The sequence below is a fragment of the Pocillopora verrucosa genome, chromosome 5 (assembly GCF_036669915.1).
Source record: "Pocillopora verrucosa isolate sample1 chromosome 5, ASM3666991v2, whole genome shotgun sequence".
Classification (NCBI taxonomy): Eukaryota; Metazoa; Cnidaria; class Anthozoa; order Scleractinia; family Pocilloporidae; genus Pocillopora; species Pocillopora verrucosa.
Window position 1 is genome coordinate 24311483 of NC_089316.1, and position 23754 is coordinate 24335236.

The 23754-nt window shown below is 38.4% G+C and overlaps 3 protein-coding genes across 3 annotated transcripts in view; all 3 read left to right on the forward strand.

The window, feature by feature from the left end:
- Nucleotides 1-23754, forward strand: part of LOC136276919 (tetratricopeptide repeat protein 28-like) — a 133152-nt gene that overhangs the window by 56507 nt on the left and 52891 nt on the right. The window lies entirely within an intron of this gene.
- LOC131795857 (tetratricopeptide repeat protein 28-like) lies at nt 1420-9827 on the forward strand. Its single transcript, XM_066166233.1, has 7 exons — nt 1420-1477; nt 1690-1755; nt 3738-3899; nt 4166-4243; nt 4978-5045; nt 5524-9347; nt 9671-9827. The coding sequence occupies exons 4-7, from the start codon at nt 4174-4176 to the stop codon at nt 9672-9674; spliced, it is 3966 nt and encodes a 1321-aa protein (XP_066022330.1). The 5' UTR covers nt 1420-1477; nt 1690-1755; nt 3738-3899; nt 4166-4173; the 3' UTR covers nt 9675-9827.
- Nucleotides 16098-22386, forward strand: LOC136280643 (nucleolar protein 58-like). The gene is made up of 7 exons (XM_066166260.1): nt 16098-16303; nt 16378-16500; nt 17694-17790; nt 17967-18000; nt 19925-20117; nt 20738-21016; nt 22210-22386. Exons 1-6 carry the CDS (start codon nt 16301-16303, stop codon nt 20840-20842), a joined length of 555 nt encoding a protein of 184 aa, XP_066022357.1. The 5' UTR covers nt 16098-16300; the 3' UTR covers nt 20843-21016; nt 22210-22386.

The following is a 23754-nucleotide window of genomic DNA, read 5'->3' on the forward strand; positions in this document are numbered from 1 at the left end:
AAACAAAGATTGAGGTTGAAAAAAAAATACACAATCCCTTCGTTTCTTTTGATATCGTAATATTCGCGATATATAGAAATAAGGTAAAGGTAATATGGTTGCTGGTGAAATACCAGAATTTTTACAGTTTCCGAAACTGGACATCTCCACTGCAGGCTGTAAATGTGCCATTTATATCATCACATATATAGGTATCAAGGTCGTCATTAGAACCGAGTTTTTTAACATGACAGTAATACTTTCCATGTGGACTGTTTTTTTTTAATTGTTTTTTTTACCTGAAGCTGAATTCAGTACTTTTTTAAAATAAATAGTTCTTGTTATGAGAAATTGTCGTATTCCAATGTCCGAAATTGAATTGGTTTTCCGGCGAGCTGAGTTTCGGTGTAGCGGATCTCTGTAATCGATGCTCTTATTTAAAAAATTGTATTTGATTCAAATTTTCGATCAATATCTTTTGAATCAAAAGGATGATACATGTCGTCCTATGGATACGAATTTATCCGCTTGAATTGAATTATCTATTTGAAGAAGTGAAAGATGTCATGTACACTGGATGGTAAAATTCGAATCCACGCGCGGTTATCTAATACCTCATATATGCGTGTGTATTACTGAACAAATGTGAGCCAAGAAGGCTGTACATCGGCCAATTTCCCTCACTACATTTTAAGCCGGGACCGAGACGAAGGCTTCGTCAGCAACGGATCAAAGGATGTATCACACGATAACAAAATACATTTATGCACCACAGAATTACCAAACGAATCTGCCAGTTTCGTTGTGATTTTTGTTTTGTTTTTTTTTCATTTAGGACGTCTCTCTGACCTCTGTTTTAAACAAAAATGCTGGAAAAGCTTTTATTCATTGGACAAAAATATATTGTTTAGTTACGAAATTATACGAGGTATTCAACAAGCTACAAGCATTTCTTTTTTTCCTTCTGTGGGGAATCAAAGTGGAAACAAAAGAAAGCACATTTTGCACTCTTGGGTAGCCGATCAGAGCACAGCTTTCCTGCTCGCTCGCGGGTCCCACCTTAACGTATAAGCAGCAGAGAAATTGGTCTTTTATTGCATTATTTTTGATCCATGCCTACCGAGTACAACTAGGTTGTTTATTGAAACTCCGCACTTTGATAAGGGACAGCCCTGAACGACGTTTCATCAGATGAGACTACGAAAACAAACAAATAAACAAACAATTGAAAAAACAAACATGACACAACCCGCGGAACTTGACTGGAGCTGTCACGCAATCACAATAGCGTGACGGAGGAAACTTTGAGATTCTCATTCTTTCTCTATGATTAAGTATAAAATGTTTTCTTTAGGTTACTTTCATCTGAGTCTCCTCTTTTGATTTTAAACAATGTAGCGCAGTACAATCGATTCTATTTTATTTCTAGCTATGGCAGAAAGCAGCCTCCCAGCAACGGGAGAAAAACTGGAGGTGAAAAATGAGTTTCCAGCCACAGGTGAGAAAAAGCAACAGGGAGACACTTCGTTGTGGTGATTTTGTACTGTTTGTTAATTAAGTATATCTTGATTCTGGTGCAAAATTTTTTGGATCATTTCGAATTAAACGTTTTAAAGGAATCCATTAAATACGTCAGTATTAGAACGCTAGTTGTAATTGCACATAGTTGTGATCACTAACAAAATTGAAATATCTTCTCGGTAATTTCAGCAACAGAGGAAAGTCAAGTAACGTCAAGTGACGCTGAACTGGATGTATACAATGACCCTTTAAGAGGTAAGAAAACCAGGTGAAGTTTTTTTTGAAAGACGTCCCAGTGAAGTTTTTTTTGTCCTATTTACATCAAAATTTGCGTATGTTTTGTGAATGAGTTTTTGAAGCAGCAAAATATCTTAAAATTTCAAACTTTGTTACCAGTAAAATAAAAACGAAACAAAAAAATAATTTATTGCTCGATTCAATGGAGCAGAATACGATGACATCATTAATTATTTACAAGCCACAAAGCGGCAAATTTGAACGCGACTTCGCTTTGAAGAGCCCTAAATTAGAGAAGAATGGGTCAAACTTGGCCCACTAGGCTTTGTATAACTCAGTTTTCTGAGTTTTAGAAGTGCTTCCTTCCAAATCAACGCACGGCGTTTTAAAGATTAAAGATGTAGCTACAATTTTCACCTAAAATGAATAATATTTGCTGAGTAGAAGTATTTTCCTTTTGAATTTGAAGATACTCTAAATTTCCTTTTTTTTTTCAATGTGAAAGTCGTTTTCGGCGAGAGAGAGCTGTTGGCTGAAAAAAATGGCAAACGGATAACTTTTTGAGGCCGCCACGAAGAAAGTATTTGACTAAAAGTTATGCTAACACCTGTTTGTCTGTTATTGTTCAATGCATGTTTGGCAGAAATTTTACTCAATTTGAGAATTCTACAGCGAAAAGGAGGCATTTTGTCTCGGCCGTATCGCCTGTTTTGGTCTTCTAAATATTTCACGCCTCGTTAGACAGTTATGTCAACACCAGGCCCACGCTATAAACCACCAGTCAACAAAATATAGAACCCCTGACTTTCACATCAGGCAAAATGGCACTTCGCGGGAAAGCAGTACTTTCCCAATCAGATTTCTCCAGTTGGCCTCTAAGAGTATGTTCTCAATAGACAGTTACATGTATGAGAAAAACCAAGTGATCAAAAAACAACAGCGACGAAAAAACATTTTTTTTTTAGCGCACTTTTCTGAACGATGGGAAAACCACGAACCCTGGTCACTCTCAGCGCGATGTTTTTTTTTTTTTTTTTAACAGAACATTCACAAGTTTTAACTTTTTCGTTCCTGGCTTTGCTCTGCTTTATGCACTAATTATGGGGTTTTATATTCTAACTTGATATTTGGGAAAACGTAACCGAGGTGTAAAAGGGTTTTTGGAAAATCTCTCTATCTAAATGTAAACCGAACAGACTTGATTTGCTTACAGCCAAGCTACAGCTAAAACCTCTAATAGAGCATTTGTATATTTTTAAACAAACAAAGAGCAAAGATAAACTCTTCTGAAGTGCGATTGTAAACAAAGTTGAGTTGAAATAGGAGCTCCCGGTAAAATTTTTGTTATTTTGGAAAACGTAAGCCAGTTGTAAAAGGAGTTTGTGAAAGCCTCTCGACCTAAATGTAAACCGAGAAACTTGAACTGGTAATAACCAAGCTGCAGCCCAGACTCTTAACAGCTTGCACACAAACAAAGTGTACAGATGAAGATTTAGATATATGAAAATTCACATACTTGCACTGCGGTGGAAAGATGAAATTAGAAGATCCACGCAGCTAAGAACACTACTGAAACTAGTAGTTGTAAGTAGGACCTGAAAAAAATTTCAGGCCCGTACGGGATTTGAACCCATGACCTCTGCGATACCGGTGCAGCGCTCTACCAATTGACTTGTACCCAATTCATTGACCAGCTCCCAGTTGGCTTGTTAGCTCAATTGGTAGAGCGCTGCACCGGTATCGCAGAGGTCATGGGTTCAAATCCCGTACGGGCCTGAAATTTTTTTCAGGTCCTACTTACAACTACTAGTTTCAGTAGTGTTCTTAGCTGCGAGGATCTTCTAATTTCAAAGTGTACAGATATTAAACTTTTCTAATTTTTCGTTTTTCATAGCTCTAAGTTCCTTTAACCTAAAAGTTTGTTTGGAAGTATAAAGTTTGCATCATCGGTCAAGGGTCGTATTACTCATTACTAAATCATTAAAACGGTATGTTTTCAGGGATAGCGAAAGTATGTCTCGAGGAAGGTAACAAAGAATACAGACAAGGAGAAGCTAATAACGCGATAAACTCTTACACGGAAGGACTTCATGTGAACTGCAAAGATAAACGACTCAACGCCAAGCTTTACAGTAACAGGGCAACAGCTCATTTCCGTTTGGGTAACAATTTCATTTCTAAATATATAAATCTCTCATGCAGCGTTACAAGATAACGGAATACACTATCTGCATCAAGAAAAGAAAGAAGTTGAGCAACAGCAGAGGAAAAGCACAAATACATGAATCCCGCTTTAGTGGATGAAAATTAAGAAAAGAAATGATTCTCGTTATTAGACTGCAATTTAAGCAATTGTAATTTTTCAGGCTTCTTTGCTGCAATTTCATTGGATGAAACTTTTTTAAACCTCATTTCCTGAATCTCATAGCAAACTACATGGAATGTCTGGATGATGCAACAGTTGCTGTTCAATTGGAACCCACTTTCATCAAAGCTATTAAGAAAGGTGGGTTTTTCAGACATAAGCCATCAACATTTTATTCTCTGATTTCGTCAAAAGAGGATTGTGTGGTTTGTGGCAGGTAACTGCACTCCAAGTGTCAATTGTATCTGGTGTGTCAATGTCTGTTATGTGGATATAAAGCATAAGAAAATGTCAATAAGCTCTCAAATACCGCTGCCTGGTTAGTTCACGTTGTAGAGCGCCGGAGGTCGAGGGTTCAAGCCTTGGACCGGACCATCACCCTGAATCTTAAAATATCTGAGGGCAATGTGCTGCCGCCTAAGCTGTGACATCTGCAAATGGTTTGATATTCTTGTCACGGATATGGACGGAAAACTGTGAGCCCCGTTTCCTAAATCTTCTCTGTAACTTTTAGCAGGGGACATTACAAAACCCGAAAAAGAAGCACCTGAAAGATTCCCTATCAAGAGTTAAACTGCTCAATGCAGTCTTCCCGAAAACTTCCCCGAAAAATGCTGAAAAGTGCATAACAGCACATTAAAAGAAAGAATGCGCGAGATAAATTCGTCGTTATCATCATAAATTGAAGCTTAATTGGTAGCCGCTTTGTATTAGTTCCTTATTGTTCATTTTGAGTTCTTCCACAAGTTCAAATTTCCTTCATTATCACAATTTTTGTTCCCAGCTAAATGAAAAATTAAGTCCATTTTATCAATACGTTTATACCTTAACAGTGATAAATTACCTCGCACCACCAGTTATTCTCTCCTTTTCAGGAGCCAGAGCTTGTGTCGAACTTTGCTGGTATAAAGAAGCAAGGAGCTGGTTGCATATGGGATTGACCGTATCCTTTAACGAATGTTTCCAGCGTGATACGAGATGCAATGCGAATAATATTTCAAGAATAAAAAAATACGTTCCAGGCAGATTCTTCTACATATAATGCAAGCCATGTTCTCTTATACTGCACTGAGCAGTTTAAAGAAGCTAAAATATTATTAAGGAGTTCTTTCGATTGTTCGACGAAACTTTACTTAAAAGAAGAGGCCATATTAACTAATTCCCAGAGTTTCTGCTAAATGCCCCTCGTTTTTGTCTTGAGACGAGCATCACCATTTCGACCGAATCTAAATTAATAAATGCGCTTCAGAACTAGCTAACACTCTCGAATAACTTGAAATCAAATCTCTTCAAGAAAACCACACTCGAATTATCATTCCAATTTTAAGGTTTTATCCAACACTCTCATTATTTTTAAAACATATTTCCATTGTATGTTCGCAAATCCGCTCATGATATAGTTACCCTTGACACGTTTTAAGATTGACAACAATAACGAACGTCTGCTTCAATTAAAAAGGAAATCGAATACTGAACTAAAGGTCAAAGCAAACACTTATGCTAGTCTCGGATGTACTTACCATAATGCTGCACAGTTCGATACAGCAATCGAGTACCATCAACTTCATCTAGAAATTGCTAAAGAAGTGGAAGACAAGGCCAGAGAGGGAGCAAGTTATGGCAATCTCGGCAACGCTTATCAAGGTCTAGGAGAGTTCAAAACAGCCATCAAGTACCATCAACGTCATCTAGAAATTGCTAAAGGAGTGGGAGACAAGGCCGGAGAGGGAAGAAGTTATTGCAATCTCGGCATCGCTTATTGCAGTCTAGGAGAGTTCAAAACAGCCATCAAGTACCATCAACGTCATCTAGAAATTGCTAAAGAAGTGGGAGACAAGGCCGGAGAGGGAAAAAGTTATTGCAATCTCGGCAACGCTTATCGCAGTCTAGGAGAGTTCAAAACAGCCATCAAGTACCATCAACGTCATCTAGAAATTGCTAAAGAAGTGGGAGACAAGGCCGGAGAAGGAGCAAGTTATGGAAATCTCGGCAACGCTTATGACAGTCTAGGAGAGTTCAAAACAGCCATCAAGTACCATCAACGTCATCTAGAAATTGCTAAAGAAGTGGGAGACAAGGCCGGAGAAGGAGCAAGTTATGGAAATCTCGGCAACGCTTATGACAGTCTAGGAGAGTTCAAAACAGCCATCAAGTACCATCAACGTCATCTAGAAATTGCTAAAGAAGTGGGAGACAAGGCCGGAGAGGGAGCAAGTTATTGCAATCTCGGCAACGCTTATCAAGGTCTAGGAGAGTTCAAAACAGCCATCAAGTACCATCAACGTCATCTAGAAATTGCTAAAGAAGTGGGAGACAAGGCCGGAGAGGGAAGAAGTTATGGCAATCTCGGCATCGCTTATTGCAGTCTAGGAGAGTTCAAAACAGCCATCAAGTACCATCAACGTCATCTAGAAATTGCTAAAGAAGTGGGAGACAAGGCCGGAGAGGGAAAAAGTTATTGCAATCTCGGCAACGCTTATCAAGGTCTAGGAGAGTTCAAAACAGCCATCAAGTACCATCAACGTCATCTAGAAATTGCTAAAGAAGTGGGAGACAAGGCCGGAGAGCGAAAAAGTTATTGCAATCTCGGCAACGCTTATCAAGGTCTAGGAGAGTTCAAAACAGCCATCAAGTATCATCAACAATGTCTAGAAATTGCTAAAGAAGTGGGAGACAAGGCCGGAGAGGGAAAAAGTTATTGCAATCTCGGCAACGCTTATCGCAGTCTAGGAGAGTTCAAAACAGCCATCAAGTACCATCAACGTCATCTAGAAATTGCTAAAGAAGTGGGAGACAAGGCCGGAGAAGGAGCAAGTTATGGAAATCTCGGCAACGCTTATGACAGTCTAGGAGAGTTCAAAACAGCCATCAAGTACCATCAACGTCATCTAGAAATTGCTAAAGAAGTGGGAGACAAGGCCGGAGAGGGAGCAAGTTATGGCAATCTCGGCAACGCTTATCAAGGTCTAGGAGAGTTCAAAACAGCCATCAAGTACCATCAACGTCATCTAGAAATTGCTAAAGAAGTGGGAGACAAGGCCGGAGAGGGAAGAAGTTATTGCAATCTCGGCATCGCTTATCAAGGTCTAGGAGAGTTCAAAACAGCCATCAAGTACCATCAACGTGATCTAGAAATTGCTAAAGAAGTGGGAGACAAGGCCGGAGAGGGAAGAAGTTATTGCAATCTCGGCAACGCTTATCGCAGTCTAGGAGAGTTCAAAACAGCCATCAAGTACCATCAACGTGATCTAGAAATTGCTAAAGAAGTGGGAGACAAGGCCGGAGAGGGAAAAAGTTATTGCAATCTCGGCAACGCTTATGACAGTCTAGGAGAGTTCAAAACAGCCATCAAGTACCATCAACGTGATCTAGAAATTGCTAAAGAAGTGGGAGACAAGGCCGGAGAGGGAAGAAGTTATGGCAATCTCGGCAACGCTTATTGCAGCCTAAGAAAGTTCAAAACAGCCATCGAGTACCATCAACAATGTCTAGAAATTGCTAAAGAAGTGGGAGACAAGGCCGGAGAGGGAGCAAGTTATTGCAATCTCGGCAACGATTATCATGGTCTACGACAGTTCAAAACAGCAATGGATTACTATCAACGCACTCTAGAAATCGCTCAAGAAGTGGGAGACAAGGCCGTAGAGGGAAAAAGTTATGGCAATCTCGGCAACGCTTATCGCAGTCTAGGAGAGTTCAAAACAGCCATCAAGTACCATCAACGTGATCTAGAAATTGCTAAAGAAGTGGGAGACAAGCCTGGAGTGGCGTGCTCACTCTGTTCCCTTGGAAACCATTTTGAGTGCCAAGGAAATCTCATGATGGCCTTTGATTATTATTACTCAAGTGTAGAATTGTATGATGATATCAGGGCCAGTCTTCAACTCAACGATCAGTGGAAGATTACTTATCGTAATCTTTACCAAGTAGCATACAAAGGTTTGTGGCGTATAAATCTCAAACGAGGTCAAGCTCTAAAGGCTCTTCTTGCCACAGAGAAAGGACGTGCTCAAGCTCTGAGAGATCTCATGACCACAAAATATCAGCCTGGAGATTCTTTAACGGAAGGCGCATCCCACATTTCTCTGAGGTGCGTTACATTGAGCACAGTTTTCATAGCTATTAATGGACCATGCGTTTACTTCTGGGTTTGCCTCAGTGAAGATAACATCCAGATGAAAAAGGTACACGTCAACGATTATAAGTTTGAGGATGAATTGGAACGTTTCATCCAGCTGCTGAACGAAACTACTCTGAAGGAGATCCGTGAAAGAGATACTGTTAAAATCGAAAATCTTCCTCCTGATTCGCCGACAGAAGAGGAAAAGGCCAATGATGTGATCCGAGTTGATGTGAGGCACTCCCAATCAAGTGCTTTAAAGAAGCTGCATGACATTATCGTTGCTCCTATTGCTGACCTGATCGAAGGCAACGAGATAACATTCGTTCCTGAGGGGCCATTTTGCCTTGTACCTTATGCAGCGTTGCTGGACTCCAAGTCATCATATCTGAGTGATTCTTGCACAATTCGTGTGCTTCCCTCTCTGACGACGTTGCAACTAATTCATGATTGTCCAGCTGACTTTCACATCAAGACTGGTGCATTGCTTGTCGGCGACCCATGTTTCAAAGATATCATCTATCAGGGAAGACGTTTGGAACAACTTCCAGGAGCAAGGGAAGAAGTGGAAATGATCGGACGTATCCTCAATGTTCCCCCCCTCACTGGAGAAATGGCAACAAAACATGAAGTTTTAAAACGAATATCATCAGTGGCCTTAGTTCACATAGCAGCACACGGTAAAATGGAAACTGGAGAAGTTATCCTAGCGCCAAACACCACAAGAGAAAACCCTCAGCCGCATGAGGAAGACTATCTACTGACGATGAAAGATGTCATGGAAGCTGGGTTGCGAGCTCGTCTGGTTGTACTTAGCTGCTGTCACACTGCTCGTGGGGAAGTCATGGCAGAGGGTGTGGTGGGCATGGCGCGTGCACTTTTGGGTGCCGGTGCTAGATCTGTTGTAGTAACCTTGTGGGCGATTGGCGACGAGGGAACCCTGGAGTTCATGAGTTTCTTCTACGATGCACTTGCCAAAGGCAAGAAAGCAAGTGAAGCTCTCAATCAGGCCATGAAGTGTATGAGAGAAATTGAAGAGTTCAAGGAGGTGATTTACTGGGCACCATTTGTACTCATTGGTGATGATGTCAACCTGGATGTCAAGGATATTAGAAGCCGAAACAAGTAAATATTCTGTTTATACATTCTATTTAATACAAAGTTACCTTAAATCGTAATTATAGCTTATCTATGAGCAATGATACTTGCGTGTTATTTTCCTTTCAGTTGGGTTACGATATTTAGTTTTTGCTCCGGCAAGTTGAGATGCAGTAAAATCAAGAGGACACGTTTACGATGATGACATTCTTTTTAGGAAACCTGATAGGAGTAAAAAAGCAAATTTCTTTTAAAACAATCCTTTTGTGCAATGTATCGTTTCATGTGCTATGAAATATTTTATGGCAACTCAACTATCCTTCCTAGACTTAGATTCTTTTATTTTTCAGTTAAGGCAGTGAGCATTGGAGCCCCAAGGAGTTTTAGAATACCCGCAAACGCTGATATTTGGACCATAAACCAGTAAGCTACCGATTAAATATTTGTCAAGAGTCTTCTTTTCAAAGCAGGAAGAACCAAAAGGCGACTAAAGTCAAGTTTAACAAGAGAACGGATTTTCATTGATTCAAAAGTTGACTTTTTCCTTGTCTGAACTGCTCTTAAGAGCTTGATCTTTTATGTTCAGCTGAAAGTACTGGTTTTTTTCATATAATGTCTTGAAATTATCATGAGTAGCTATACAAAAGTTAATTTTTAATCTATGTATTACCTACTAAGCGGAGGATTTGGGCGTTGCATTGGCGTCGAAGTTGAAACGTCTTGAAAACGTTTCCAGAGTTTTTTAGACTTTTACTCAATCGGTTTTTTTCTCATGAGTGATGTAAAGCTGTTACAGCCATGTGCGTGTGTGGAGAATTTCCATGGAAATTGGAAAATAATCAGTTGTCCGATTGCTCGATTATCTTAGTTTATGTCGGATGGGAATTGTGAGTAACTTTTCGATGATTTGTACCCAGTAATTGGTACTTAAAGTTAGTTTCTGCTGATCAGAATTTGGTTTATCTGGACCTAAAATGACAGATTTTGGCCGTAATGGCAAGGATTTAGTCTTGGTATTAGTTAATTTTCTGAGATTTCTCCTTTAATTTTGAATGCGATAAATTGTGTTCTTTTTTACAAGACGATCGATGCATTTTAAGTATATTTTTTAAACTAATCGTCCGAAGGCAAAACGAGAAGTTTTATCTTAATTTTAGTTACCGGCGTACACAGCATTAAAAGAAGCTCAGAACGAGCTAGAAAGTTGGAGCCAAATGATTTCATTTAGTTTCTCCGATTAGATTGTTTACTTATTATCTAAGTACAATAAACTAACTTTTAAATGTCAAACAATGAAAAAAGTCGCTTGGTTTTTTGTTAGAATGGAAGAGGAAATCAATGACAAAGGGAAGAAAATTTCTGCATCAACCTGCATAAGCCATTTCTTGTCGTTTGAAGTAGTGAGCGCGCCTAAGTCTTATTCGCTTAATAACTTTTGCTAATTTCTTTGAATAGGTTTACAGAATGAGAGATAAACTTCGATGTTTTCTGACTCTATAACTGCTAATATCCATCTCGACGCACTTCTTTAGCACGTTATGCGACAGATATGATGTTTTGTTATATCTTGTCGTTTGAAGTAGTGAGCGCAACTGTGTCTAGTTCGCTCAACTATTGCCCATTTCTTTGGATAGAGTTATTAAATAAGATAAAGACCTCGTTTTTTTTCATATTTTATAACTAGTAGATTCATTGGCAGCCGTTCCTAAGGATGTCACGCGACGCGCTTCAGTAGCATATAAAAAACATGATGTTTTGTCATATATCTTTGAAGAGGCAAGAAAAAAGAAATTACCTTTCACTTTGGGAGATGATCCTTTACTCCATTTATAGAAAGAGTCCTCATCATGGGTACCCTAGGTCGGTGTGGTTCCTCGAGTGTAGAAAATATTGATGAATTTTTTTCCACGATTGTAAACTTAACTAAAACAGCCTAAATTACTTAAAACTGAAGAGGGTCGACCGAGGAGAACTTCTTACGGCTAACGGTTAAAATTTTGGCCATTTTTCTGCTGCAGTTAACTCAAAATAACACAAATTAACACTTTGTAGGAAGGAAAGATTTCTAAGGTTAATTTTTGCTGTAACTAAGGGTTAAAATCTGTCAATGTTTACGCCTAACAGCTAGTTTTTTGACCGATTTACGGCTAACGATTAACCCTATGGAGACCCTCGACTGAGAAATATGCAAGATGTGAAATGAAAACGGTTTAAGAGGGTGGCATTTTCAACTCGAATTTGGAGTTTGACCTTTTAGGGAAAAACAAGCCGTGGAAAAATCCTGGAGGCGAGGATTAAACTGGGAGATCTAAAAAAACTGCGACAACGTAAATGTTTCAGCAGAACATCTCTGCTGACGATAGCATATATTACAATCATTTAAAAAAAAAAGGATCCATGGGAAGGGGGAAGGATGAGTCGATGGTCCGTTTATCCCCCCCGGGTTGGGAGTGTAAACAGCTACGTGGTTTCATGAGTAGCATCTCCGGACGGATTCTCAAGAATCTTAGAGCTACGATTTCAGAAGGTAAAGATAAGAATTTTCCTGAGAAATTGATAGACTTAGGCTTCTTTCGTCTTCTTAAATTTTCTTCTCGTGCTACATAACTCAACTCCGTCTATCCACCCTACAGCGGTTTTTAGTATATACCACATCAGAGCTCTTCGCGTGGGCTGATTGGCTAATTCAGAATTAATAGTCGAACCTGTATTAACCGGTCGGTTGTAAAATTCCCGAATTTTTTCCTCTTATGCATTGTGACTTTCACCACTTTTCAGCGGTGGTCTATATTAAGCGGTTGTGGTCATCCTTCGCTGAGTCCCATCGGCCTATTCGGGTTGTATGAAACGGTCACTTAGGGCGGAATCACTCGAATAAAACGACGAATTCTCTCTGAAGTAAAATTTATTCCATGTTTGTCTACCAAAATCAATGTTAGTATTAAGAGTTCAAATATCCTCAACGCATTGCAGATTATCTTTCTTCTCAGGACTGTTTGTATCTAACAAATATTACATAAGAAAATTACGTAAATCATTTCCTTAGTAATTACCAAGAGGTCTGGCCGTTAGAATTCTTATTGATCGTTCTGTTTTTACGTTGCATCATCGTTTTGTTGATGTTATTCGATACATTTTTGAGCCATTTTTAAAATAAGCTTCTCTTGAAAGAGAAATGATAAATTATGGTACAAAATGTTGTTTTCTTGTCTTTTCTTGGTGACCTGTATTAAACGATGATAACACTCGGTGATAACACTCAGTTACGGGTTAAAAACGGTTGCTCGATTGTACCGTCCTCGTGAATTTGTGAAAGAATTAAATGGTTAGTTATGAGACAAAAAAGACGAGTTCCTTAATGTCATTACCCTCTGGAGTGTACGCTGGTATTTTCGCAAGTTCACGCCGAGATTCCCACGGGGCACCTGTCAGGATCTCTCTCGGGATGCCGGTGAGGAGATTTGTACCAGGGAGCCAGCGGGAATTCGACCGGGATCCCCGCGCGGATAAAAACGAGCAAACAAAATTGAATGAAATCCGGTTTCGTCAGTGGTCCCACCAATCCAATATTTCACTTCCTCCTCACTTTCCACTTCCGCTAAGTTTTTTTCGAGAAAGATCAGAGGTCTCCACGACGTTGGAGTTCGCTAATTGTATATGAATACATTCGCAAGTGTGAAAGAAATCGGCCTTCGCCAAAACACTCGTGTGGTTAATGCTCACAGCTGTCTGTCAACTACGTATTCTTTCCTGCCGCTAGTTCTTTGCTCCTCAGTTCCAAACCCACACCATCCTTCCCAAGTCTTTCCCCTAATCACCGACCTCAATAATTCACAACATTATTTGGTATCGTGCGCCAATTTTTACTTTTCTTACTTTCATAATAGTTAAAGGAAAAAAACAACGACAACAACAAAAACCAAACAAACAAACAAACGAAAAATAAAAACCAAAAAACTTCCGCTTAAAACGCCTAAGCAAACCGCAATATTTATTTATTATTTTTCTCTTCTTTTTCCTTCCTATATACTTGGCTTTTAGCCTAACGTAAACTGCTTGCTCTTTTTGTATGTATTACTTTCCAATACCATGATATATTATCTTAAAAAAACCCATCAAATTCAGATGTACCAAAGAGAATTAATCAATATTTAGAATCTATTATCGTTTACAGAGAAATAGACTCACAAAAACCCTCATCTTAAATTGCAAATGTTACCATTTGCCTCTCCATGTTTGCCAGATAATATAATTCCCATTTCCGAAGCCAGCAATAAAAATCCACAACAGCCCTTCTCCATCTACCCATCTCACAGCGGTTTTGAGTATATACCACACAGGTGAATAGTACTTTTTGCGTGGGCTGTTGGTTTGGTGATTATCGCCTGCGAGTGTATCAACCCGGGAATCGACTTTCCAACTCTTGCTTGAAAAGAAACATTTACACTTATAGCGGTTTTTTAGCATGTATCATATTGGTGAATAGAGCTCTTCTTTTTCCTGTTAAGCACTGTCACTTTCACCGCTTTTCAGCGGTGGTCTCTATTAAGCGGTTGTGGTCATCTTTGACTTAGTCCCATCGGTCTGTTCGGGTTGTGCGGAACGGTCACTTAGGGCGGAACCACTCGAATAAAACGACGAATTGTCTCTGAAGTAAAATTTATTCCATGTTTGTCTCCTAAAATGAATGTTAGAGTTCAAATGTCCTCAACGCATTGCAGATTATCTTTCTTCTTAGGACCATTGTATCTGACAAATATTATGCAAGAAAATTACGCAAATCATTTGCTGGGTAATCACCAAGAGGTCTAACTGCTAGAATTCTAATCTATTGCTCTGTTTTTACGCTGCATCATCATTTTGTTGAAGTTATTCGATACATTTTTGAGCGTTTTTTTAAAATAAACTTCACATTAAAATGATAAATTATGGTTTAAAAAGTTGTTTTCTTGTCTTTTGTTGTTTACCTGTATTAAATGGTGATAACAATCAGTTACGGGTTTAAAACGGTTGCTCGATTTTACCGTCTTCGTATGAAAGAATGAAATGGTTTGTTAAAAGACAAAAAGACGAGTTCCCTGATGTCATCACCCTCTGAAGTATAGGTCGGTATTTTTGCAAGTTCCCGCCGAGATTCCCACGGGACACTTGTTGGGATCTCTCTCGGAATGCCAATGAGGAGATTTCTACCGGGGTGCCACTGGGATCCTCGCCCTGATAAAAACTAGCGAACAAAACTGAATGAAATCCAGTTTCGCTGGCAGTCCCACCAATCCAATATTTCACTCCCACCTCACTTTCCACTTCCTCTAATCAGAGGTCTGCACGATGTTGGAGTTCGCTAACTGTAGCAAGCTGTTAGACAAGGGAGACTGAAATTGAAGGACACTCAGTTTTCATTGGTTGATTCGAAAATGGCAGATAGTTCAGAGAACAAAACTTTGCAGGAGTAATTACAATGCTGTCGATATCTTCATGAAAGCGCTTCAGAAGAAAATTAAAAAAGTTAATACATGATAATGCAGACACAGGCAGGAACAAGCTGTCTGGCACAGACACCCCAACTTTCAACCCACATTCCCCCCACTTTCAGTCATAAATTCAAGTGTGAAGTGAAAAAGACAACTGTACTTTATTTCCAGAAAATAAAAAATAAACAATTAAAAGAATTCCTCGTACAATTTCAGAAGAAATAACTAAGCCAGGCCTACTCTTATTTAAGACACGGAATAGAACAAAAATGAAGATCTGTAATTTTAGAAAGAGAGATTTTCAATTTGCAAAAGAAGAATCCGTTAGAGGGTCTATTAGAAACCTCAGAAAAAAATCATCCACCACCGCAAAACCGCAAAACAAACAAACAAACAAACAAAACAGCAACAATAAAAACAAAATTGCGTTAAAAACCGAAAACCGCATGCAAAACCATCAAAACATATAAATGTTCACATCCCAGTTCTCAAAACCTTAATCGATCCGATACAGTGTTGACAGGTGAAGCACACAGAGGTTTCGCGGCTATTCGAGATCAGTGGAGGCGCATAATGACCGCTTGGATCGAAGAGAAACCGGAATGCAAGTAGGAAAATCCGAAAACCACATCAGAGATCAAATCCGAAGCCCATTGGATAAGTATTTTTGACGAAAACCGAAAACCAAATGCCAAAGAACAGAAAATCCGTTAACCACAATGAACACACAATCCGAACTGAACGAAATTCTTTGGCAAAAAAACCGATCTTGAAAAAATATCGAAAATTGTAATGCCCCCCTTAAGGATGAAACAGTCAGTTCAGTCCACAAATCACACAAATGATGACACAACAACCATTATTATCGCTGAAACCTCCACGAAAACTTTTTTATTATTACTAGTTTTGAATCAGAAACATGCTGCAAAACAACTTTAATCACGCGATATTTTTTCAGGGAAGGTGTCATGTCACGCAATCGAATTATTCATCGACTACGAACATCGATGCTTGACACCTTGTAAATTGCACAGCTGCAGCCTCACGGAATTTTATGTTGAATTATAGATTTGCATGTTATGGCTAAATGGCACAGTCCTTCCTTTAAACACAGAAGAGGATTGGTATCTTTGCGAACGTAGTGAAGATTCAGCAAAGAATACTACAGAGATGTTCATATTTTTTTCTATAGAGTAATTTTATATTACACAGCAGAGTACGTACCCCTGAGAAGTAATCTTCGCGGATCTATTTGCCATTTTCAAAGTAATCTAGCGGGGCAACTACAAGCGGTTCAACCTCCCTCGTCTGACAGCTCTTTTCATTTGGTTCCGTGAATTTGAATTAAATTGTGGTTATCTTATGACCTATTGTCTTTTTCGGAAAATTAGCGGAAGAGAAATAGCAGGAGTCTGGAAGCTAAGTTGGTGAACGCTGACTGAAGTACAGGACATTTTCAAAGATGGCGCGAAATGTCGCAGAGTGATGTGAACACGTCGCCATACTGAAATGGTTTGTTAGTCGTTTTAGTTCTCAGCGGCAGTGTTTAACCGGTGTTTCAGTTATAATTACATATTTTTGTACAGGATATTCGATCGTTCTTCAGCCCTACTGGAAAGCAAGGCGCTTCGAAATTAGAAAATAAGCGCGGGAAAGATTCTACAGTGAAGTCTTTATCGAAACAAGATGTAGGAAAGAGTCGAACGAAGGTAAGTAATGGTTTATGTAGCATTTGAGAGAGAAAGATATTTGTGTTATCAGGGAATTCGACTTCAGAGGTGACGGAGTAAAGATCTGCCCATATCACAGCCCCTGTCTGACTGAATCGATCATCATGTGTCTCTATATACACGGGAGTAATTCACATTCCCATCTATCTTCTCCGGGGGAGGGGGGGGGGGGGAAACACCTTATTTCGCCAAAATTGGTATTTATTGCCATACATGGTAAAATTTCCTTTGTCATGAATCTTTTATTTAGCACGTGGTAAGTAATTTTACAACATGTTTTAACCAAGTTTCATTCCACTACATATTATTATATCTAACCCAGGGTATCTTTCTGGACTGGAATATGAGAAATGGTGTGGTACTGTGTGTTAACTAACTTTGTAGGTATAATTTTCAATAGTTTGTCTGAGTATGTCAGGGTAGCTGAGTGAGGCTGATAAGTTACAATGTTTTGCCTTTTTCTTTTTTATCCTAAACAGGGTTGTAAAATGAAGTTTTTGTATTCATCCTTTACCTTCTAAGATCTGTTTGCTAATTCTCTCCTCTAATTGCTACACATTTCCTTGTACATTTGTTATAGGATTTTTTCTTAGATCAAGATAAAAACTTTCATAACCCTTTTGTAGGACATTGTATGTATAGTCTAGGGAGAAGTTACATGTTAATCACATCTGGGAGTTTAAGGGTTAAACAACTAAACAGCATGATGTGATACACTGCCACCTAAATTTAACTCAAGTTAGAAATATCTTGGACATAAGCATTCCCTACAAATTTGTTTAAACTGCAGCTTCCTAAGTCTGCAGAGCAGTTGCAGTATGCAATACTAATGAGTATTTAATGATTCTGACAAGTACTACATGTAGTTAATCTTTCATTTACTCAGACTGAAGGGAAAATAAAATTGTTGATTAACTTGAAAGGTGATTGATAAAGAAACCTTGGGACTTCACCTAAACCAGACTATTAAATTTTTTTCACAAGCCTGGTGTCTTCTCTTGATTTTTTGAGCTGGCAGAAAAAAGATGTCTTATAAGAAAATTGTGCTCCAAGGAACAACACCCCCCCCCCCCTTCCTTGATCTTATTCAGTTGTTATTGTTAGGTCCAAAGAAGTCAATTTATCTCACATTTGTGCAAATAAAAATATGTAATTGTTAATTTTCTGGGCAGAGTTTATCAAGCAGTGAAGATGATGACATTGCCCAGAAGCAAAAACCAAAAGAAAATCAGAAGAGGAAGAAGAAAGGAAAAAACATTATTGACTCAGGTAATGTTTTGTGGAGAACATGCAGAGATTTTGAGGCTCTACACATACAGTTACACCTCTGTATTTGTCTGAATGGCTTTAATGTAAGTTCAGCAGTTGTACATACTATAATTATATATATGACATCACAATTATATCCTGACCTCATTTCTGAATTAATCTTACATCTCTGTTAGATTCTGATGAAGATCCTCTTCCTCCAAAACTGAGGTATGTGAATTTTTTCTTGAGTTTGGTTCCATTTTATACAGTTGTAGTTAAACTCTTTGACCCTAATTTCAAGTGTCAAGGAATTGATCACCAACTATGGAAGCTCTTGATTATTAAACAAATTCTCCTTGTCAGTACCTTAGAAAATGCATAGAGAACAGTATGGAGAATATGGATATATATTTCTATGTGACTGAGTTCTACAAAAGAGTTTAGGGGACTCTCCTTATTTATGAAGTGAGAGGGCTGGATAGGAAAATAATTATTCAGTGTGAGCTGAGCTTGGGGTATGATGAGGGTATTTTTTACTTTTAGTATTTTTTTTTACATCAGGTGACCTTTAACCTTGCTTATGTACATGTATTAGCTTGCAAAAGAAAACAAAGCCACTCTCTTTATCCAGGCTTGAGCACACTTACCATTAGACCAGTCTGCCCTAAATAGGATCTGAATATTACAGCACTTAAGTTATACTTTGATGTTGTTCCTACAGATGAGGAAGAAGTTGTGCCCAGGAAATTAAAAAAGTTTGCCTAACAGACAGACAATGTAGCTTCTAAAGAGGTCCAGCAAGTTAAAGAGAGGTATCTTTCATCATTCTCTTTCATTATATTTGACATTTCAGCACCAAACCATGGTGTTCATTTAGAACATAAGATATTGCTCTGGAGAAGCATCTGGCGTCTTCTAAAATTATCCAACTAAATTTTATTTTTTGTCTGTTTGTTTGTTTTTTTGCTCTCTTCCATCAGGCATTAAGAATGTTAGATCTGTCATAGGACACTGCTCTTATGCTAATACATTTAACCTTTTGACTGTGAAGAGTGACCAGCATCTAATTTCTCTTTACAATATTCCCCCTGAATCAAACATTAACATGCATTGCTTTTTTTGTTGAAAGTAGGTTATTTAAATGGTCTTCTTTCACTGGAGCTTCTTTTTGGTGAAAGATGATTCATAAAAATTTACTGCACATTGTGTTTGCTTTTCCAGTTTCTCCAAAATTTTAACTTTTGGATAGGCACATGTTACACACAGGTGTCAAGGTTAAGGGCACAAGAATAAAGGAAATGATCACCAACTAACCTCTTGTTTGTTAAATAACTTCTCCCTGTCAGTATCTTAGGAAATTTACATGTATATCAGTCAAACCTAAAGGGAAAAAAAACAACTTCTGCACCTGATTTCTTTGGTCCTACTCAAGTTGAAAGGGAATCCAGGAAAACATTAAATTTTTACCAAAACAGAAAACAGGTGAATAACTAACTACACTTTTTTCACCCATTATTTTTTTTGTAAAGAAAAATTCAGGCATCATGCATTTAACAAGGAAAACTTTAAACCTCACCAGACCTTGCCTTTCTATAAAATTCATGCGTCATATGTTAATTTTGGGCTTCATCATGTATTCCTTGTAAACCCTCTGCCAATCTGTTATACAGTAGTTATATCAGAATGGACTATGATTCACGCATACCATGCCACAAAATTAATGGGTATAATGACCAATGTTTGAGTCATGCATTATGTAATCATATTCAAGAAACTTCGTGGATGGGGAGAGGAGATGTTGGAGAATAGTTTTGGCAAAAACAACACCATGGGGTCCCTGAAAGGGATAAGTTCTTTTGCTCTTAAGATATCTAAATCAACTCTCTTTACTGTCTGTCACACAAGTGTTATGAAAATATCTTTGAGAATATGTTGTTCAATCAATAAATATCCTCTTGTCTGAGGATTTTCCTTCCTATATTACATTGCTGTTTGACTGTGAATTGGTATTGTTATGAGAAATTAGAAAATTGATCACTTTTGAGAGTGCAAATTTTAAGCTTGATCCAGAGCTCAAACCACTTAATAATCATCCCTTAATTCCTTGTAGAGCAAGTCAATAATTTTTTATCCTTTTTCATTTCCCACAAAGATCTGACAAGTCTGAAGAAAATGAAGATTCCAGAGTGAATAGAAAAGAAGAGTATAAAAATGGGAGAGAAAAGGAAGGAAGAGAAAATGGGAATGTCAACCATCACACAACAGAGCAACCATCAAAGAAAAGAAAGGAAGACTTCTCAAAATCAAAGTCTGAGATTAAAAAGCCTTCCCCTGAGAAGAAAAAGGTTTGTAAGCCTTTTGATTACCATATTTTATTGTTGCAAAATTAATCATTACTATCAATGCATAAACCTGCTACCCTGATACTAGAATGGATTGGACCTGATATGATTGCATGTGTATGGTAAGTGTTATCAAGCACTTGAATAAGGTACTTGTAGATGAAACAGTAACATTTTATGACTAAATTTGGCTCTGTATAGGATCCAAAAGCTTACTCAAACTTGTGAACTGGTGGTACATGTGCATGTTGCATATACATTAACCTGTCCTACTATGACAGTAGATGGTGTTTACTCAGATTCACATTACTAACAATACTTGCAACAAAACATTACTTACAATACTAACACTACTCAAAATACTACCATTACTGTACCTAGAATTTATACAAAAACAGTAACAATAGTGACAAAACTTTTAGGTACAATTTTGGTGATTTTAACTTTGACATTCCGGGAAGATGTTGCCTCTTTGTCTCCACTATTTAAAGCAGCAGTGTCTTTTACCATCAACATTCCTATTTGGGACAACTCTTGCCTAAACTGGACAACTCTCAGTTGTTAGAATGTTTGATACACATGCAACTTTTGTTCACTTCAAATTTTATCCATGGACATTTCAGGAAGTACCAAAGACAACTCCTGCTAGCAAACTGGCTACCAAAGCTGCCAAAGTTCCAGAAACTCCAGTTAGAGACTCAAAACCAAATCCAAAGAAAACTGGATAAAAAAGGATAAAAATAGATATCTGTGAGGAAACTCAAATCAAAGGAACACCAAAGGTGTCAAAATCAGAGAAAGTGGTTGAAGTTTCACCATCATTGGAAAAGAAAAAACCAGGCTACCATAGTTTTATGGCGAAAGATGGTCCTAGGGCACTTGGTTCAAAGGAAATCCTTCAGGTAGGTTTCAAAGTCCAAGATCTGATTGTTAATTCTCCCCTCTTGCTGCGAGATGTTTTCCTGTAGATTAGTAATGAGAATTTCTTATTACATCATTACTAAAAGGTTTATTTTCAGGCTTCCTTTCTACCTATTCCCTCACATGTAAAATGTATGCTTTGATTGAGCCTTTTACTCCCAAGATCTCTATAGTAATTCTCCTTACTGTCTGCCATACAATTCTTGTGACATTGGTTGAGAGAATTTGGTCATAGATCAACTAATAATCCCAAGATTGATATTTGTATTTATTCTCATGACTTGTCTGCATGATATTGTATCTACAGTACCGCTCGAAGATAAGCGAACCACCTAACGCGTTGTCAACGCGTGGGCTCGAAGAAGTCAACGCGTTAGTGCTCTTTCGCTAACGCGTTAGCTAACGCGTTGATCATCGACCCGTATCGCCTTTGTTATTCACTTTGCCACCTCCAACCTTCTTTCTTTTGTATCCATTGTTGACCAACTCAAAGGACGGCCTTCATCCGCAACTGAAAACCTTTTTGAATTTGCATAATTTTACTTGTCGGTACTCCCAATTAGGCACGCGCGTTAACAAATCAATCAGCAGATTGAGTTTGTCTAATGTTAGCTTGTGATAGCTGATGCACTGTTTCTGCTGGCGATCAATTTGTTCCAAATACGCCATAACGTCTGGCTCATCAATCGTATCAAAGTTTCTAAGCAGGGAGCTTATGTGCCGAGAAGTCTGCATGCTGCTCTCGTATCCACTAGAGAATAGGCTCCTGACCTGCTGGCTGGAGATTCGCGACTAGTTGCTGTACATTGTAAGGAGAAATTCTGTCTCAGTCACCCATGGGAGTTTAAAAAAGTTATATTTTATCCTTTTACTCTCAGTTGTTTTACAAATGTTGGATCAATATCAGTATCTAGGAAACTGCACACCTACTCCTCCCTTAATCCAACATTAACTTTCATCAGTTGACTGATGTTAGGTTAGGGGAGGGGTAGGTGAACAGATGTTTAGATACTGACATTGATCCCAAATGTTTATGGTGTATCCTCAAAGGTTTTTTACTTTTTCACCATTTATAACTTTTCAGTTTGTACAGTATTAACAGGTCTTCAAGGGAAGAATTAATAATCTGTTTGCGCCTTCTAATCATGCTTTCACTTCATGATTTAATTTTTAGAGAGCGGAAAACTGTTCGGATGAACTGACAGTTGTTATTAAGGGAATCTTGGAAAGTATTGAGAGAGTCAGGAGGCTGCTGATTTGATTCAAAGATGTGGTGGAAAAGTTACCCAATCAGTGAGCAAGAAAACAAGTTATGTCATGGTGGGACAGGATCCTGGGGAGAGCAAACTTTCTATGGTACATTGCAATGCACAGCTCAAAACAGGAAGAAAAAAAAAAACACCATGAACACCAACATATAAGCTGCACCTTTTTCCCTAAATTGTCATAACAAATCAGGGGTACAGCTTACTCTGAAGTCACTAGGAAAACTTGCCACAAATTTGTATAAATTAACACGATTCATTGAAGTCATCAATGAAATTTCATAGGAGCCACAGACTAGTGTGCAACTGATAACATAATTTGTTCATCTTCATTTCCCTTCTTCCATCTACTTTTATCTTTCTATGGGTTTGTCCATTGTTCCTTGCTGTCATCTTTCTAGCAGTCTGTCTGTCTGTCTGTCTGTCTAGCAGTCCATCTGTCTGTCTGTCTAAAGGGGGTAAGTTTTTTAATAAACTGTGCTGCTGCATCAGTGGGGAGATTAACAAGATAATGTGGTTTTATCAACTGAGTTGATAATTTAGGATGGCCTTCCTGAAATACTTTCTAAAGCTAATGTTTCAAGCATTAGCTCTGAGGAAGGGCTTGAGCTTGAAACATCAGCATTAGAAACTCTTTTTGGTGGCAAATTTACAGTATCACTCAGTTTGTCTGCCTGTCTGTCTGTCTGCTCTTTTGTGTGTGTACATTCATCCAATTACTGTCTTTCTATCTGTCACTCACTCTGCTCTTTCCCTCTGTCCATTCACCCACACCTCAGTTTTACCCTAAATTCCACCTTTGAGTTCATCTGTTGGTTCATGTATCTGTTCTTCCACCTGTAGACTTGTTTGTGTCACTTAAACTGAGTTACAAGACAGTATAGTTTTTGTTTAATCCTTTACACCCTAACATCAGTATGCACATTCTCCATACTGTTCTTTATGCATTTCCTAATGTGCTGGCAAGGAGAATTTGTTGAACAATCAAGAGGTTTATCAGTTGATGATCATTTGTTGTATTCTCATGACCTTAATGTTTGATTCAGGGCTGATATTGAAAGGAGAAATTAGATGTTAGTCAGTCTCAGGGATTAAAGGGTTCATCTACATAAGATTTTGACAGTAAAGGTCATTTTGTTTTTGTGCAGGAGAACCAAGTGTGTTATTAGTAGACAAATATCGGCTTCGCGCAGTGAAGCAGATTATTGGTCAGCATGGTGATAAGAGCAACATGAGAAAGCTGATGAACTGGCTGAGAGACTGGGGAAAAGAATATTAAGAACTCAGCCTCTAAAAGTGAGTACAAGTGTATATGATTGTCAAGATGCTTTTCCCTCACGAGTGATTTAAAAAAACGGACGACCGCGAAGCGGGAGTCCGATTTGTTAATCACGAGTTAATCTACTCTTAATCAAAACTATAACAAAATTCTCGAACGTGATTGGTTATCACCA